This window comes from Podarcis pityusensis, assembly GCF_964106645.2.
Source record: "Podarcis pityusensis genome assembly, chromosome: 4".
Lineage (NCBI taxonomy): Eukaryota > Metazoa > Chordata > Lepidosauria > Squamata > Lacertidae > Podarcis > Podarcis pityusensis.
In genome coordinates, this window is record NC_138027.1 from 16266356 (window position 1) to 16285471 (window position 19116).

At 46.3% G+C, this 19116-nt stretch overlaps 2 protein-coding genes across 2 annotated transcripts in view; both read left to right on the forward strand.

The window, feature by feature from the left end:
- The window catches only part of FAT3 (FAT atypical cadherin 3), a 719557-nt gene that overhangs the window by 564313 nt on the left and 136128 nt on the right, over window positions 1–19116 (forward strand). The window lies entirely within an intron of this gene.
- The window catches only part of MTNR1B (melatonin receptor 1B), a 50595-nt gene continuing 45949 nt past the window's right edge, over window positions 14471–19116 (forward strand). The window contains exon 1 of the mRNA XM_081002280.1: window positions 14471–14987. Coding sequence (XP_080858406.1) covers window positions 14705–14987 — 283 coding nt within the window. The 5' untranslated portion in view covers window positions 14471–14704. The remainder of the gene's footprint in view (window positions 14988–19116) is intronic.

Sequence of the window (19116 nt, forward strand, 5' to 3'; positions counted from 1 at the left end):
ACCTGTCATTTTAGAATATAGTCATTATTTATTTGTTTGCTTTTTCCATTTGAACCATGAAGAGACAGATGCTGTTGCGTCTTAGCCCTTGGACATTTCAGACAACTGGTGATGCCACTGAGACATTTATTTTCCAACAAGAAAATGTTAATTCATGGTGGCTCATCATGAAAGGGTTTAAGGTCAGTGAGAAAGAGGAGGGTTGGTCTGAGAAGATATTGAATTATTTGGGTAGGTTTGAACAATTAGGGGCAATTAAAATGTTAAAAGTTAAATAAACCTTGTGGATGGAGGAGTGTTAACGTATATAAAATTGTATGTATGGTTGATTTGAATATGTTATTATGGATTATGTATACCCAATGTATCAGCCGCCTGGGGAATTTCACTGTTTGTGTTTTGGTTGTTGATAAAAAAATAAAAACATTAAACATTAAAAAAAAAAATCTGTGCCATGGAAGAAATAAACCCCTCCCTTCCTTCATTCTATAGTTAAAACTATGTAATTTCCCTCCCTCCCTCTCTTATTAATAGTAGAACCTAGGATCATCCAAAGAAGCTAGGTACTGGAAGATTCTGGACAGACAGAAGAAAATACTTCCTCACAAAGCACATACTTAAAACTATCGAATTCGCTCCCAGCAACTTGGATGGCTTTAAAAGAGGATTGGACAAATTCATGGAGGTAGAGGCTGACAATAGCTAACTGCCATGTTCTACCTCCACTCTCAAGAGGCAGTCTCTGAATACCAGCTGCTGAGAAAGCCACTTCTGCCCTTTGAAGGAGGTGGAGTTGCTGGCTTCACGGTCCGACACGTGCACGGTGACTGGAGCCCAGCCCCGCACAATTGGGGGGGGGATTCCTGGCTGCATCACCCCCTGGCCAGCCAATCGCCTGCCCTACTTAAGGCAGGACGCAGCTGGGGATCTCCCTCTTTTCCCGCTTGCCAGCTGTTCCTGCTTTTCCTACCATCCAGGCCTGTAATGTTTTCATTCCTTGACCTTGCTATGGACCTTGACTGGTTGCTGTTGAGGGGCCTGGTAGGAATTTTTCCACTTGGCAAATTGGCACCAGCCACTTGGTTTTCGCTTACCTCGTAGCAAATAATCATAACTTTCTGGGTATTAGCGGTTAGGCATTGGTATTGTTCTGTAGATGGAAGAGGGGAGGTAGTGCCATTACCTGCCCCACATATTGAAGGGTAGTCCGATAAAGGATTCCAGGGGGCGTGGCCCTGTCCAAAGCCTATGGAGGTGAGAGCCTAAGGCACGCCCCCTTAGCGGTGACCCCGGGGGAGTTCCTAGTTGATGTGCATTAGCAGGACTCCCCCTATTGGTGGTTAACCCTTCCCGGACTTCAAGCGGACGGGCTGGAGTCAGATATAGTCAGTTAGGACCAATGCCTAAGCCAATACCGCTCATCACCTGTAACCAATAAAGTTGTGGCCTTATTTAGCCCATTAACCTTAATAATTGTGTCATGTGTCTTTATTTCCACTGGGGGCGGCGGGAACGTGCCACGCAATTACAAGGAGTGAGAGTACAGTTGTACTCAGGTCCTCCTTCTTGTGGACTTCTCAAAGGCATCTGGTAGGTAAAACACAACAAGAAGAAGATTCTGGAGAAGATGGGCTACTGATGGAATCCAACCGGGCTCTTCTTCGCTCTAACGCTACCTGAGGTTCATTTAATTCAAGCATTGCACAGCTGATCAATATGTTTGGCCAGAACAAGACAAATTGTTCTCTTTTATTTTTTCCTTTTCTTTCAACAAAGCACACTTCTTTCTCCAGTAAAATTGGCTCTCAGCCGTCTTGAAAACAATAATAATATTTGTGAGGCATCCAAGAACAGGAATTGACTGTACTAAACACCCTTTGAATACAACACACATTGATTTTTCAAGCATCGGGTTGTCCTTGGCTATTAATTTCCCTGAAATATCTTCTTAGGACTGCTAAACTGTTGGGACAGGAAACTCACAAAATGATAGCATAGCCAAGAAATACCCCTCCTACGTCTCAAATGGTAGGGTTAGACCTGTGTTGTTGCTTTTGCGTTTGTCTGTTGCGGTGAGTGAAATTGCTTTGAAAATTATTTTTGAGGTGCATTTTTTTTAAAAAAAGATAAACTAGGCCAAATTCTGCGGAAACTCCCGTATACTAGCAGTGATTCATTCAGTGCCCCTGCTTAGTTTCAGATGCTTGGTTCATAACCATTTTTCCCCTCAGCAGGCTTTTGCATCATGAATGCTTCTCTGGTGGTTTAAAAATAAATAAAAAAAGAACTGGTGCTTTAAATTTCTGAAGTTTCCAAATGTCTGAGGTTTAGGGAGCAATCCTATGTGCAGGAAACTGGTGCAAAGCAAGATAGCATAATTTAAGCCAGTGTATCTGACCGTCCCAAGCCATCTGAAGGCAGCTCTGTAAGGGGAAGGGTTATATATATATATATATATATATATATATATATAAATGTTGAATGTTTTATTATGTTTTTATATATTGTTATGAGAATCCTAAGGTCTGAAATAGTACAGGAGAGCAATCCTGAAGCCATTTTGACTCTCCCAAATTGACCTCAATATATTCCTCTGCAAGGAACAAGGAAATGGGAAAGCCTCCCCATTGTCTTTTGCTCACATATCCTGTCTTAAGGGCATATTTGTGTATGAATAGGGTGAGCCTGTGACCTGCATTCAGGAAGTAAAGTATTAATCATCACAAAAGAATGGCCAGACTGCCCAGGTAATGCAATCAGTGCATTATCAGGTATCCTGGCAAACAGGATTTCTGCCGTAGACTGCCTCCTCTGCTGTAGACTGCCTCCTTCTGTGATGTATGTATGATGTTTCAGCGGGGTGGTCATGGGCTACAGGGTGGGAAATTTCATATATAAGAGCTTGTGTACCATTGTTCAGGGTTCTCTCCTCCCTCCTGTGTGTGGTGAGTGGGAACCCTGTTGTATCAGTTAATAAAGATCAGGCTTACTAGCCACTTTGCTTCTCAATATATTTTGGTTGACCTCTGTTATTTTCTCCTGCCAATAGGGAACCCACGTAAGGACTCTATACGCGCTCTTGGATACCCCATAAGGGAAAAGGAGCAGTTTTTTCTTATAACAATATGTTGCAAGTCACCCAGAGTGGCTGGAGCAACCCAGTCAGATGGGCAGGGTATAAATGTTGTTGTTGTTGCTGAATAAAAAGGTAAGGGACCCCTGACCATTAGGTCCAGTCGTGGCCGACTCTGGGGTTGCGGCACTCATCTCGCTTTATTGGCCGAGGGAGCCAGCGTACAGCTTCCGGGTCATGTGGCCAGCATGACTAAGCCGCTTCTGGTGAACCTGTGCAGCGCACGGAAACACCGTTTACCTCCCCGCTGGAGTGGTACCTACTTATCTACTTGTACTTTGAGGTGCTTTCGAACTGCTAGGTTGGCAGGAGCAGGGACCGAGCAACGGGAGCTCACCCCGTCGTGGGGATTCGAACCGCCGACCTTCTGATCAGCAAGCCCTAGGCTCTGTGGTTTAACCCACAGCGCCACCTGTGTCCGTTGTTGTTGAATAGGACGTCCCTATTTTCATCTGAGAAATGTTGGAGGGTATAAAATTACACAAGACCGAAGTCTACAGGGGCTACAGCTGCTGCTCTGCCTAAACCAGGCAGAGGGGAAATGAGCCTTTAAAACAGCGCTCTAATTTGGGTTCCCAGGTCACATGACCAAGCGGAACAAGCGTAGGATCTCCCCTTTCTGGTCCCACCCCGGGGGGGGGGGGGGACTTACACATTGGCATATCTTTGGCTGAGCTGGGGTTGGGGAATTCATGTAGGTGAGTCCAGCAGGGAGGGAGACCTGCTGCATTCTCAGTTGCTTATCTGAGATGATTTTGTCATAGCTTTGCCCCCATAATTTATGTTTTCAATTTTGCATATATTTTTAAATAATTGAACATTGCTTTAAGAACTAGATACAGCGGTACCTTGGGTTACATACACTTCAGGTTACAGACTCTGCTAACCCAGAAATAGTGCTTCAGGTTAAGAACTTTGCTTCAGGATGAGAACAGAAATCGTGCTCTGGCAGCGTGGCAGCAGCAGGAGGCCCCATTAGCTAAAGTGGTGCTTCAGGTTAAGAACAGTTTCAGGTTAAAAACGGGCCTCTGGAACAAATTAAGTACCTAACCTGAGGTACCACTGTAGTGGAAAGCAGAATGTGTGTGTGTGTGTGTGTGTGTGTGTGTGTGTGCGCTTCACGCAACCCTTCTCCCGCGAGAGATAAGTAAAGGATCATAGCACAAAAAAAATACTCCCTTTATTTCAGGTATGGAGAGTGGGAAATCAGTTAGGTCGCATGAAAATGAACTGCAGAGAGTCAATCAATTAAGCAGCTCTAGGCAGGAGAAAAGAAACTCCATAAATTGACTTCTGAACGGGGGGGGGGGCAGGGGGGGGCTGTGCATGGAAGACAGCTTTATTATGTGACATGGGAGTGAATGAATATATTTATTGCTGTTGATGAATTACTGCTCCAAGAAATGCTTGGAATCAATGAACTACAGAAGAATAACATACCAGGAAACAGGAGACAAAACAAAGCAAAAGTAAGAGTGCTAGCTGACCAAAGGATTTCTCAGCCGATGGTTGCTTATCTGATTTTTTTGCAAAACATTTCCCCACAAAGGGAGTCTGAACAAAGCACACATTCTCTTGCCAGGTGGGTAAGAAGAATTTTCCTTCTTCCTAATGTGCACCTCTGGATTCCAGGTCCATCTTGGGCTCTTCCCAAAGGCTGCCTAAGAGTTCCTAGTTAAAAGCAACCTATCCTCACCAGATTCTGAAACTCCCAAGGCTGTGGAGAGACAGTTAAGATAAGAGGCAGATTACATAGACTCATTAATTAAGGCATGAACGAAAACCCCAATGCTCTCTACCCTGTTCAATGAAGGAGATAAAGGACGATTACGCAGATGTTTCCAGTGCTTGATTACCTTATCTTGGATTTTCAGGCCGTACAAGGAATTAATGAATGACAGAAGGTCCCCTCTACCAACGTCTGCTGGAGCAGCCTTCGGACCTCTAAAGGACAGAAAAAGTTCAGGTCAAAGGCCCATCTGGTCGAACATCACCTATGAGAAAGCTCCAAGCCAGACCTGAACACAAGAGAATTTTCAGCGGAGCAGTGCGGATGCCCTTTCACCTAAGAAGGATAACACTAAAGATAAAGGTAAAGGTTAAGTCCAGTCAAAGGCAACTAAGGTGTGCGGTGCTCATTTCACTTTCAGGCCGAGGGAGCCAGCATTTGTCCACTGGATCATGTGGCCAGCAGGACTAAACAGCTTCTGCCTCAATGGAACACCGTGACGGAAGCCAGAAGGCACAGAAACGCCGTTTGCCTTCCCGCCACAACGGTATCTATTTATCTACTTGCACTGGTGTGCTTTCGAACTGCTAGGTTGGACAGGAGCTGGGACAGAGCAATGGGAGCTCACTCCGTCATGGGGATTCAAACCGCTCACCTTCTGATCGGCAAGCCCAAGAGACTCAGTGGTTTAGTGTGGAGAAAGGGAATCATCAGAAGTCTTTCTCCTCTCAAAATAGTAGGATCCAGAACTATCTAATGAAGCTGCCAAGTGAGAGAATCAGGACTGTTTACCTACTACACTCTTCACACGGTGCATATTTAATCTGTGGAATATGCTACCCACAGGACGTAGCGATGACCACAAGCTTGGAGAACTTGAGAAGGCAATTGGGCAAACTCATGGGGGAATGTGGCTATCAACGGCCACTGGTGATGATGGCTATATATTACCACCAATATCAATGGCAGCTTGCCTTTGAATGCTATTTGCAGGATACCACAAGCAGTAGTGTTATTGTGCTCGTGCTCTGCTTTAGTTGACCATCATGAGAAGATGATGATGACCTAGATAAGCCTGTTGTGATCCTGCAGGGCTCTTTTTACCTTCTCATATGTTTCAAGCATTGGACAGAGTGAGATATCTGGGTTCGTGAGCTCATCCATGAAGCTCGCTGTGTGTTCTTGAGCCAACCACTATATCTCAGCATCATGTACCAATGTGCCATCTTCTCCTGCTTCTTGATGTCACCGCATTCACGCTCCAAAATCAAGGGATGGTCCGAATGTCTGGAGGCAGCATTACAGACTGCACACTGAGCTTTCATGATTTCTCAAAAAAAAAAAAAAAAAAAACCCACCACCCTACTTCTATGTCAAGGCCACTCTCATGCTCAACTTCAAACCGTCAGGTGATAAAAGGTCAATTGGTGCCTGTGTGAATCGGCACAGAGACAGACATTGGGAGATGCAAACACTTCCTGACAGCCATTGATGGTAGAATAGCACTGCCAGTGCATTGTGGCGAGAGCACTTGGGTCCAGCATGGTGCCCTCCATATGTTGCTAGACTACAAGTCCCATCACCCCAGACCATATAAACTCCGAGCAAAATGAGTAAGAGGAGTTGCAGTCTGGTCCAAATATATGGTTGCATGCCACCCCAATCTCCAAGCGATGTGAGATTCCAGAGACTTACTCAGCACTTATTCAGAGTTTAGTTCCCTTGGACCACAGAGAGGTTAGGTTGGCCTCAACCAGAGCCAGGACTTTTTCGGCTGTGGCCCTGATCTGGTGGAACGCTCTGTCACAGGAGACTAGGGCCCTGTGGGACTTGACATTTTTCCGCAGGGCCTGCAAGACAGAGCTGTTCCGCCAGGCCTTTGGCCAAGGCACAGCCTGACCCCCTCCTTTGGTAATCCTCACAGAACTCTAGCCCAATGGTTGCCATTAATTTGATTTTGAATTGATTTTAGAATGCTGTGTTACTTTTATTGTTGTTAGCCGCTCTGAGCCCAGCTTCAGCTGGGGAGGGTGGGATATAAATAAATTATTATTTATTTATTATTATTTATTGGAATGAGGGTCAGCAGAGACTGTGGTTTCTTTAGGATATATGGTTTATTTATACAACCTGGGCCTATGATGGAGGGGCTCAACACCCCCCAAAAGGTCTTGCTTTCCCCACAGCCACAGCCTTGGTTCCAGCAGAAATCAAGCACGTCTCTCCCTCACAGGCTTCTGCCTGCAGCCTGCTTCCAGCTCTCTTTCACACAACTCTCCTTTCTTCCTCCTGGCTACCAGCCAGTTAAGGGAGAGGGGGGTAGATCTACGCACTTGCCCTCTGGTGCAGAGCTACTTCCTGTTAGGATATAGTTCCATTCCACCTTAAAAGGGAACGGGCATGACTGTTGTGTGTCACATGCCTGTTTACATTCCAGCAGTCTGCTGGGAACATCCGTTTGTATATTGCTTTTGCTATGTTGCTGTTTGTTGGACACAGAAGGGAGGCAGACATGTTTTTCCTTTGTTCCTGAACAATGCTGAATAAACGCCTATAAATAATGCTTACACACGTCTCTGTCCTCCACTTCCGTTGTGAGAAGTTATTCACTCTGCTGATAAGAGCGTGCACAGTCCTCTGAAGGTTTCGGAGGCTCATGTCGCTGATTGATGCTGTACCGGGAACCGGTGTTCGCCTGGCTGCCGGCCAGTGGCTGGAGCCAGCTGGCGGCCTGGCAAATGCCCCCGTCTCCCCGGCAGCATCCCAACACTTCCTTTTTTTTTTTTAAGCGTTTATTAATTTTCCAATAAAAACATCCAATTAACATATCAAATCAAATCCAATAAAAATAAAAAACTAAAATAAAAAAAGGTCCAATTGTCTTCCAAATTGTAATAATTTTGTTTTGACTTCCCACGGTCTGAATTTCGAAGCGTGTTCAACATCATAGTCCTGCCTCTCATCATCCTCAATGTTATTCATAATTCCATGTCCGATTTTCCCCTTCCACATTTTGACTCTGGTTCTACGATCCTCACTCATGTCAGAAAACCGATACTTTTTTTTCCCTATGGAGTGCAGATTTGTCCATATATTGTACTCCTTGAACTGTTTTTTCAGCGCACCGCTTCATTTAATTGCATCCAATTTCAAAGTTCTGTCCAGCTCTTTGAGAGTTGTTATTTTGGCAGCTCCCAGATCGTTAATCTTTCCTGTCCAGGTGTTATCAAAGAAACAGAGAGAAATTTCCTTCTGTACCCTCCTTGTTGATTTATTTTAAACAGACTGTTTGCAATGTAACCATGTATCAGACAGTTAGCAATTGGCCTTTGGAATCTTCCCAGTCCCCCCTCCGGGCCCTAGAGGGGGGCTGCCAGACATCCATGTAACCCTCTCTCTCGCTCGTAATCAAAAAAACATCTTTTTGCAAACAGTTGTATATGTAATATTGTTTCCAGTCTTTATAACCAACCATCCGTTAGCTCCTGTTTCTCTTAATCAGGGAAGTATTTCAGATATTCAATAACGACGTGGTGCGAGACGCCATTTTGTCCTTTGTCCTTTGTTTTCGTCTTTAACAGACATTTCCGGTCTTAGAAGAGAAGTGGCTGCGAGTAGATCCCAATTATATATGAAAATCCATCTGAACTCACTTTTTGAAGAGCAATTTAAGTTCTTAATGAGACTTGGCATGCATTACGGATTGTTGATGTTAAGGATAAAAGAATGTTTTTTTTACATACAACCCATCCACATTCCAAACGTCATGATGAGGATCTCTTTGAAGTTCGATCTTTTACACCAGAGACTGTACATACTGCAGGTTTTTTTCAGCTTCTTCAATTTAGAGCGTGTCTGTTTGTTTTCCAAATCTTTATATTTTCCCAAACAGATGCGTCCGGCTATGGGGTGGTGTCGCAGGAGTGTCAGCCGTCCCTAGCTCCGTGACCCAGTGCCCCTGCCGTCTGCCACATCGGCAATCTGGGGCAGACCGCCGGTCGTTGAGACAGTCCTCCCCTGCCCTGGGGAGGCTGCCAGGGCTAATTACCCCCATATCAGCCCTGAATTATCGGAACGGCTGAAGTCCGCTTGTGTGGGATCAGCCATTTTCCACCGCCGGAAACAGGAAGTCCCAACACTTCATTTGTTCCCATAACAACCCGTCCTTAGGGAGCCATTATCTCAACAAGAAGCTCGAGTGGCTATTCTAGCAATGGAACCTTTGCTGGATCCAAGAACTGGAAGGGACACAGGCATGCAGCCTAACCTCAACCCTCAACTCACAATGATACATTGCAACTCCCCCCTACAAAACGTGGCACTGAGCCTAGAATTCAATTTCTGCAGAATGTCAAGTTCCTGGTGTCCTCCTTGTTCAACAGCACTGCTTCCCCCTGTGGTTACCAAGATCTAGTTACTGGTTATGTCCCTGTGGACTCTCAAGAAACCAAAGCAGCTGCTAAGAATGGTTTCCAGTCATCAGAGACAGTGATTCCGTGCCATATACAGTTCTTAGCTTTTCTGTCAGATTAGTAGAAATTGAATCAGATTTATATACCGTATATAAAAAAGACTAGCTATTAGGCTCGCTTGCTTAATATGCATTGTTTATAGAGCCCACAGGATCAAGTTCATCTCAGTGCACAGTTTGGACTTCTTTGTGGAAGTAACGCTCCGCTTTGCGAAGGCACACCTCGCACCAGACGTGCAACAGTATATCAAGGAGCGTTGAGCCTGCTTTCCCTGGCCTTTCACCTTCTTGGCTAGAAAACAGGGTTTTCCCCCTGACCTTTTGTCCTCTCACAATTTGTTAGACATATCACTTGGCTGGAGCATGACCAGGGACGCAGACGTAATCAAGTATCGGGGGAAACTTTGAGGGAAACACCTGCTGACACATGTATTTGCTAATGCTGGAAATGTGCTTAGATGGAAATACATTAAGTTCAGGGTGGTTTCACTACTGTTTCCAATTGTTGACTTCTGCTAATAAAAGGAGCCTTGGCAGAGCTAGCCGGCAGCTTGCTTGGAGCATGCTTGCCAGCACGCTTCTGCACAGCTCACCTGCATTCAACCTCCTGTCTCCGTTATTCCTACACTTCTTATTTTCAAGCAGAGGACACTCAGTGCTGGTTATTCTTCTGCATAATAGTAGCACTGCGGATGAAAGGAGTGTGTGTGTGTGTGTGTGTGTGTGGTTCTGGATTTAGAGTGGTGCAGGCAGTTCAACTGCACAGCTCAGCCAGCGATCCGCTCAGCCAGCGATCCTCCCAGCTCAGCCAGGGAACCAGTGGATCCTAACCTACCCACCCTGGAGCATCTTGCTATAGGGTTGCTCCCACCACTTGCCCAGGCATTCCTTGGCCTTTGTTTCCAGCTTTAAGAAACCCCGATGAACATATATTGGAAACCATTGCTGTTTAATGAAAGGCCGCATATCAATGATTTTGAACAAATAAAATAAAATGACATTCTGTACTTTGGTGACCAATCAGATGCCCTTGGGAATCCCACATGGAGGATGTGAGCAGGATAGCTTTCAGGGCTCTACGGCCTCTCACCATCAGTAGTAGCTACACTGATAGACACTGATAGGGACGCGGGTGGTGCTGTGGTCTAAACCACTGAGCTTCTTGAGCTTGCTGATCAGAAGGTTGGCGGTTCGACTAGTCACCTTTGACTGGACTTAACCATCCAGGGGTCCTTTACCTTTTTACCTGCATAATCATAGAATCATAGAATTGTAGAGTTGGAAGGGATCCTGAGGTTCATCTAGTCCAACCCCCCTGCAATGCAGGAATCTCAACTAAAGCATCCATGACAGATGGTCGTCCAACCTTTATACCTCTATCATGTCCTGCTTTACTCATTCCTTTTTGCTGAACTAAAAAAAATCCCCAGAGCTGTAACCTTTCTTCTTAGGGCAGCCTTTCTCAACTTGTGGGTCGCCAGATGTTGTTGAACTACAACTCCCATCATCCCTAGCTAGCAAGGCCAGAGCTCAGGGATGATGGGAGTTGTAGTCCATCAACATCTGGCTACCCACAGGTTGAGAACCACTGTCTTAGGGAGTTCCTCTAGCCCAGGCATAGGCAAACTCGGCCTTCCAAATGTTTTGGGACTGCAACTCCCATCAGCCCTAGCTAACAGGACCAGTGGTCAGGGACGATGGGAACTGTAGTCCCCAAACAGCTGGAGGGCTGAGTTTGCCTATGCCTGCTCTAGCCCCTTGATCATTTTGGCTGCCCTTTTTCTGCACCTCACCAATTTGCATCTATGCTGCATATATTTAGGACAGCGTACTAAGATAGGAAATACAAATAAAATATCCTGTTAGAGAGGGATCAACCTCCACACAGAAACGACTTCTAGCAACAGCCCCCACCCCCACCCCGCCCGCCAGGAGCTATATCATGAGAAGCAGGTTTAGATCATCTTAGCTGTTGCCAAATATACTAGGGCGTATTGCCATAAGAAATTGAATGTGTATTCCAAAAATAGCTTTAATAATTTGGCATCCTCCCTGGGGCGTCTGTTGTGGATGAGAAACAACGGGTGACGAAAGAGTTGGATTTTAGCTTTGGAATGTGCACACACACACACATACACCCCAATTTGATTTGGGTCCTAATGTGATGCTTTGGAGCAGCTCCCATCTGATAAAAGGAATAGCCTGACCTGGAAGGATCCAATGGTTGACCCAAACAGGATCTAGACTGGACACAGTTTTTAATTGGGATTTAAACCCCTAATTAAACATGTGGTTGTTGGAAGGCAGGGGAGAAGGAGTAGCACAGAGGCTGAGCACTCACAAGCATGGTTTCAGAATAAGGGAAATCCGACAATTTAAATTCTCTCGTTTTTCCATTCTTAAATCCAACTCTCTGCATTTCTGCAGCGTTCTGCAAATTTCTCATGAAAATCCACCAGCATTTTAGGGCCACTTTCTTCTAACGAACGTTTTTGTGTGCAGTTTTGAGTAATATACGCATTTACCATGGTTGGGAGTGTTGACAAAGTGGAGGGAACAGGAGCTCTGACTTATGCGACTTAATATTTGTGTGAACAAGAACATCGCTGGCTGCAGTTCTAGACATCAGGATGTTGCAATAGAGGAAGAATCACAGAGTTGGAAGGACCCTGAGGATCATCTGGTCCAACGCTCGGCAATACTGGAATATGCAGCTGTCCCTTATGGGGACTGAACGTGCAACCTTGGCGTTGCCATGTTGTTAAAGTCAAAGACCCAGGGCCAGAGATACCAGGATTCCACATGGTACTTGGTTGGACAAAGGCATGCACTAAGCTAAATGGGGAAAGTGCAGTTCTTTATCTCCACGAAAGGCTGAAGCTTTTAGAAGGATGCAATCCCAGCTGAATGAAGAAAGGGCCTGCCTCCAAGTAAATGTGTTTACGATCAGGCAAGACATACGAAATATAGAGCTGCCGTGAAATTGAGCCCATGTGCTTTGGAATAACTATTGCTTTGCTCAAAAGGGCACACTCACTTGTAGCATATCCAGTGGTGTGTATTCCTTAGTACAAGGTGTGACGTTAACATATGAGAGTGCTGGAGGTGAAATAGTTAAACAGGTTACCCAATCAGAACCCGGGGGTGGAGTCAGAGGGACTATAAAACCAGCTCTGGGAGGGGCGAAGGGAGGAGTTCATTGGGAGTTGGGTGATTGGTTGGAGTGGGAGTGAATTGGGATAGAGTCTGTGGGTAGGTTGAGTTAGTGTAGCGAAATAAGCTGAGTCAGGAACAGTTAGGAGCTAGGAAGACGAGTAAATATCTGAGACGTGGTTTAGTGAGTGAGAGCAGGTAGCGGAAGTTACAGGTCTGGATAGGCACCCCATGACTGTAATTGACCGATACTGTTTATGAAACCACACGCTTGTTAAACTGCAATAAATAAACAGAAGTTTGTGTTCCGATTTAACCCTGACTGGACTCAGTATTCTACCAGGTAGGGCCTGGGTGGTGGCAGCAAGAAATAAAGTGGTGGCACAGGGATCAATAGACGGTGAAAAGTCATGGGACCCTGTGTGATCGTCACAGAAAAACTGGGTGCCCAGTTCCACCATCCCTGACCATTGACCAGGCTGGTGGGGGCTTACGGGAGTTGGAGCCCAACCACTTTTGGAGGTCATGGATTGCCCACGCTATCATAGGTGTATGCCATGCTTCACCAATCTGGTCTCCTCCAGATATTTTTGGGGGCTACAACACCAGTCATTAATGGCTATTGGCTGTGCTGGCTCTGGCTGATGGGAGTTGGTGAGCAGCGATATCTGGAGGCACATACAGGTTCTGCCCTAGTAAGCATGTTTGAGATTTCAGCTTTACAGCACAATCCCATACCTGCCCATTCAGGAGCAAATCCCACTGCATTTGGTGGGACCTTTCCCCAAGGTAAGCGTGCATAAGATTGGAACCTTAGAAGTATGTTGGTGTGCAATGCAAAGACTCTCACTCAAAGTAACAGCCGCCAGTTCAGAGGGGACTATGACATTTCTGGAGGAGTTGTTTGACAATGGAAACAGAATCACAGAACTGGAAGTGTTGGAAGGGACATCAAGGGTCTTTGTTTAACCCCCTGCAATGCAGGAATCTCAACTTGAGCATCCATGGCATGTCTGCCGACAGCTGTTCTCCAGTAGTTTCGAGGCAGGACTTTTGGAATTCCAAATGTGAGGGAGATACAGGGAACGTGTGTGTGTTGCGTTAATGCCTAGGTTGTGGACCTCGCAGAAGCATCTGACCGGGCACTGCTAGAGAACAGGATGCTGCACAACGTGGAACTTTCACCTGATCCATCTGGGCTCATCTTATGCAACTATGTTTGGGAATATTGTAATATCAGACACAGAAGATTCTTTTATTGACCCATCCAATGTACATCACAAACACACACTTTGGAACCCCCCTGCTTGTCTAACTTTTGTTAAACTTTTGACTATTCAAACTGTTCGCAAACGATCTGTTTCTAACCTGCGCCTGTGGTTGCATACACAGCATGCATTTGAAGCACCCACACGCCCCAAGAATCCTGGGAACTATAGTTTGCTAAGGGTGCTGGGAAACGTAGCTCTGTAAGGGATAAAATGCAGCTGCCGGGATTCTTGGGGAGCGGCGTGCGCTTGAAACACGTGCAGCCGTCACCTATTTCTTTGCAGCGTTTTCCAAAATAGCGCGCATCTGCCAACAATGAGAACAATTACGATTTTCAGTCCCGCCGTTGCTCCCCTCCCAGTCCTCCTGGACACATCTTCCCTTCCGCGCCCCAAAACGCGTGCTGTTCTCCTCCTCCTCCTCCTCCGTCCGCGTTTCCACACAGCTAATCCGGTGAGTAATCGGCGTGTGTCACTCCGTGTCGGCGTGCAAGGAGCAAGGGACACCTTCCCACCCGCGCGCCTTCCCTCTTCGGAGGCTGCCGGCGAACTGAAAGGCAGCGAAGAAAAAGTTCCCTCGCAGCCTGGCAGGCCCCGCCTACGTGGGGGCGGGGCCGTGGGCCAGTGGGCGGGGCCTGGCGCCTTGACCCCTCCTCCCACTCCCCTCGGTCCCCTTTTCCCTTACAGGAGTCAAACTAGAGGGGGCGGGGATTGGGCTGGAGCCCCGCCTCCTTTCCTTTTTTAAACAAAAGAGCCAAGTGCGAGGGGCGGAGCCTGGCGAGTGGGAAGCCGTCTATTAAAACCCTGGGCGCTGGCGGGAGCCGGGCAGTCACCGGAGGCAGCGCACCTGGGACGGGGCAAGGAGAGGAGGGGAAGTCCCGGAGGCGCCTCTTTCCGATGCGAGCAGAGGGAGCGCAGCGAGGGCCGGGCTGGGGGCGCAGGGGTCCGCGATGCTGGAGAATGGCTCCTTAAGGAACTGCTGCGGGCTGGGCGGCCGAGGGGGCTTCGGCTTCTCCCAGCGAGGGGAGGCCGAGGCGGCGGCCGATGCAGAAGCGGAGGCGGCCGGAGGAGAAGCAGCAGCCGCGGGGGCGGCGGCTGGGGCAGCAGACCCCCGGCCGGGCTGGGTAGTCGCGGCGCTGTCCAGCGTGCTGATCTTCACCACCGTGGTGGATATCGCGGGCAGCCTGCTGGTCATTATCTCGGTGTTCAAGAACCGCAAGCTCAGGAATTCAGGTAACAGGAGGGCGCGCGCGGGTGCGTAAAGTGAGCGCGTGCGGGGCAGGGCTTGAGCCCTTTGCGCGCGTCCCAGCAGCGATGGGACGGGGAGAGGGATTGCGCATGGCGTTGTGCAGCCTTATTTTGGGGATGAGAGGTTCTGGCTGCTTTTGACAGGCTGAGAGAGCAGTTGTGCGGGTGGCGATTTGCCTCCAGGGATCGATCCCTTCTTACATCTCTTCTGGAACACAGAGGGAGAAAGTATGCAGAACCACCGGAGCCTGCCAAAAGTTTGCTTGTTTGTTTATTTAAGATACATTGCACACTGCTAACCTCCCAAATAGAACCTGAATCTCCACCTCGGATCTCATCCTAAGACCGTCCCATACTTCTAAAGGAATACCAGATTCCACCGTGCTCCCCGTTTTCACTTTCTGGAGTCCCAAGATTCAAACCTCCCTCCAAGTCACACAAGCCTCTATCTGGTTCATAAGATAAGCCCGGCTGGATCAGACCGAAAGGTCTAGTTAGTCCAGAATCATTTTCCAAGAGTGGCCAACTAGATGCCTATAGGAAGCTCACTAGCAAAGATTAAAGGCTGTAGACCCCCCTGTTCTTGCTCCCTGGCAATGTCTGGTATACTCTCATTGAACACAGAGTCTCCATTTAAGTACCATAGCGAATAACTATTGATAGATCCATCCCCTGTCATTCGAGCTTAACTTGCAAACAGTCCAGCTTCGTTCCATGTTGTACTTTGTCAGCCCTAAAAGCTACAGGGTGCACAGTGTGATTCTACAACTTTGCAGTGAACTTGACTGAACTATTGTGCCACAACTGCATGCTATGCTGAGTCCAGCATTGCTATGATACTAACCTCAACACTACTCGAGACTTTCTGTTGATCTTTATACCTACGCAACGCATTGAACTGAGGGACCGTCTTCTCTCTACCCTGGTCCCAGTTAGCCCATAGTCAAGCTGTGTTGGACATATTCAGCCTTGTGTATAAAGAGACAGTTGCAGTCCCTTCCAATATACCTGCCTGAAGATCAATACATGCTCTAGATACAAATCTTATCGAGTTCACACACCGAGGGGGTGGGGGCGAAAGAGACCGGAGGAGTGGGTTGCTATCACACAATTCTTACCAGATCTACTTAGAAATAAGTTCTACTGGCTATAAACAGTTTTATTTCCTTTTGTGTGAGTTATCATTCCATCCTTGTTGCAGTCTCCTGAAGTAACCCTAAAACTGTTTACCAGGAAGTAAGCCCCATTGCTCTCAATGGCACATAGCAGCCAAGCTAATATATCTGGTTGTCAAGTTCACACCGTGCTCACCTACCATCTGCAATAGCAAACAGAGTTAAGCTTCTTTGAAATCCTGTTGGCTTCAGGAGGATAAAGTTAAACACGGTTGAACTCTCCCATTAAACACAGTGGATCTTAAACATGCTTAGGCTGGGCCGGATTGTGCCAATTTTGTCTTGCAGTTTTCAATAGCCTTGGCCATTTTATGAATGGTGGGATTAAAGCAGGGGAGCTCTCCGTAGTTTAGCGCTTAGATCTCGTGGGAAACTGACAGCAATTCATTTCCTGCAGTGTTTGCAAAACTCTCCCCCTGTGGGGAGTTCTTCTTAACTGCAGGCTGTCGGAATGAATGGGAATCTGTGAGCTTTTCAGCACTCCGTGGTAGACGGACTGGACAGCTCCAGCACTTGTGACCTCACCCATATTGAATGGGGAGCGTGAAGGAGCTGAAGATGGGGATGACCCCCCCCCCCCCGTTTTAGGAGAGCTTTGTAAAAATAGGTTAGATAGGTGGTGGAAGTCTCCATTTCATCCTTAAAGGAGACGAAATGGCTTCACTTTTACGTACTTTGTTGGTGTCAATAAATCTCAGAGAGGAGCTCTCTTCAAATATCCACAGAGCTGTCACTCGGAAGATGACGGAGCTGGATTGTTCTTTCGTTGCTCCGGAGGGCTGGACTAGAAACAATGTAAGGAAGCGGATTTGAATTAAACATTAGGAGAAGCTTCCTAATGATAAGAGCCATTTGGCTATGGAACAGTCTTCCTCGGGAGGTGGTAAGCTCTCTTTTTCTGGAGTTATTTAAGCAGAGGCTGGCCAGCCATCTGTCAGTGATGTCACTGGATCCTCCATTGCAGATTCTGCATTGAACAAGGGGTTCGCCTAAATGGCCTCTATGGTCCCTTCCAGCTCCACGATCCTAAGCTTCTGTGCTTAGTCTATTACAGCAAAAGCAGAAGGAATATCTGGGATGCCACACGACCAACTGATTTAACATATTGTTGTGGCATTCCTCTTGCCGCAATGTATCTGCTAGGCTGTAAGGGGTCCAAAGACTCTCTCTTGTCTGTGGGGTCGGGGTGTGTGTGCTTGCTCTGTTGATGGGTAGTAAGAGAGAGCTGACAGCAGTGTGGTCTAGTGGGTGGAGTGTTGGACTTAGTCTGGGTGAATCTGGGTTCAAATCTACATTCTCTTAGGGAGTTTATAAAGTAACAGTGGGTCAGAGCACATCCCTCAGCCAAACCTCCCTCAAAGTGTCACAAAAATGAGGGGAGCAAGCAGATGGTGTGCACTTTCTGAACTCATTGGAAGAAGGGTGGGATAAAAACATTGGGTGGGCAACAGGCACTCAGCATATGCTCTGGGACACTCTCATCTTCTCTTTCATAATATATTATGGGGTTGCTTCCGGACATTGGAAGAAGATGCCAGGGCTAGGGACAAGTTTTTGTTGTTGTTTAGTCGTGTCCAACTCTTCGTGACCCCATGGACCAGAGCACGCCAGGCACTCCTGTCTTCCACTGCCTCCCGCAGTTTGGTCAAACTCATGCTGGTAGCTTCGAGAACACTGTCCAGCCATCTCATCCTCTGTCGTCACCTTCTCCTTGTGCCCTCCATCTTTCCCAACATCAGCACTCAGGGCTGATTTCCTTCAGAATGGATAGGTTTGATCTTCTTGCAGTCCATGGGACTTTCAAGAGTCTCCTCCAGCACCAGAATTCAAAAGCATCAATTCTTTGGCGATCAGCCTTCTTTATGGTCCAGCTCTCACTTCCATACATCACTAAGTGCATAGTTAAACTACAGAATTCATTCCCACAAAAGGCAGTGGTAGCTACTGGCAAAATTAACAGTGCTCTCCTAGAATTGTAGAGTTGGAAGAGACCCCAAGGATCATCTAATCTATTTTTTTTAAAAAAATAATATTTATTACTTTTAAAGATTACAGAAAAGGAAAAGAAAAGAAACAAAAGAAAAAGAACAAAGAAAGGGGGGGGAAAGAACAATACAATACAATATATAACAATACAAAACACAACCTAATCACATTGAACTAAACTAAACAAAACCCTAACCCTAAACAAAACAAAACAATAACCATTTAAAAACATAAATCACACCCTTTCCATACTCTATTTTTCATTCCCTTGTTTCCTCTACTTCCTCTCACCTCCCTTTTTGTATTCCACTTCTATTAATTGTTTCAGCAAACCCTTTCCATCTTTCTCTATTTTCTGTCTTATTATAAATATCTTAACATATTTTTTATCATTAAAAACTAAATACTCATATATCCTTAACTCCTTATGACATTTCTACTAAAGCCATAAAATTTCTTTCCACCATTTTTCTATCATTCATTAATTTTGCAATATTTCTATATATAAACTTTAAAATCTCTAATCTTCATCCACCATCTCCTCTCCCTGGTTTCGGATTCTGCCAGTCCTTTCTGTCAAATCCATATAGTCCATCAACCTGGAGATCTTATGTCCGAGGCTCTTAAGTCTTTTCCAGGTCCCTTCTGCAAGTCTTCTTCATATTCTTTAGTGCCAAAAAGCAAATCTCGAAAAAACTCCAACCTAGCAATACTTTTATTCCTTCCGGACAAGTCAGCCAAATTTCCATAGTTAAAGCTGAGGTCTATAAGATGTTTCATGACATGTTTCAATATTCCTCCAAGTCCCAAGGCCCCCAAAACTCCAGTCTCCTCCAAACCCAAGTCCATGTCCCAAAAGTCAGTTAATCCCTGCATAGAAGGATCTTTCCAACTTTCCTTCTTCCGTCCAAGCCGGGATCCAATCTTCAAAATCTGGCTTTTTCTAGATTCAA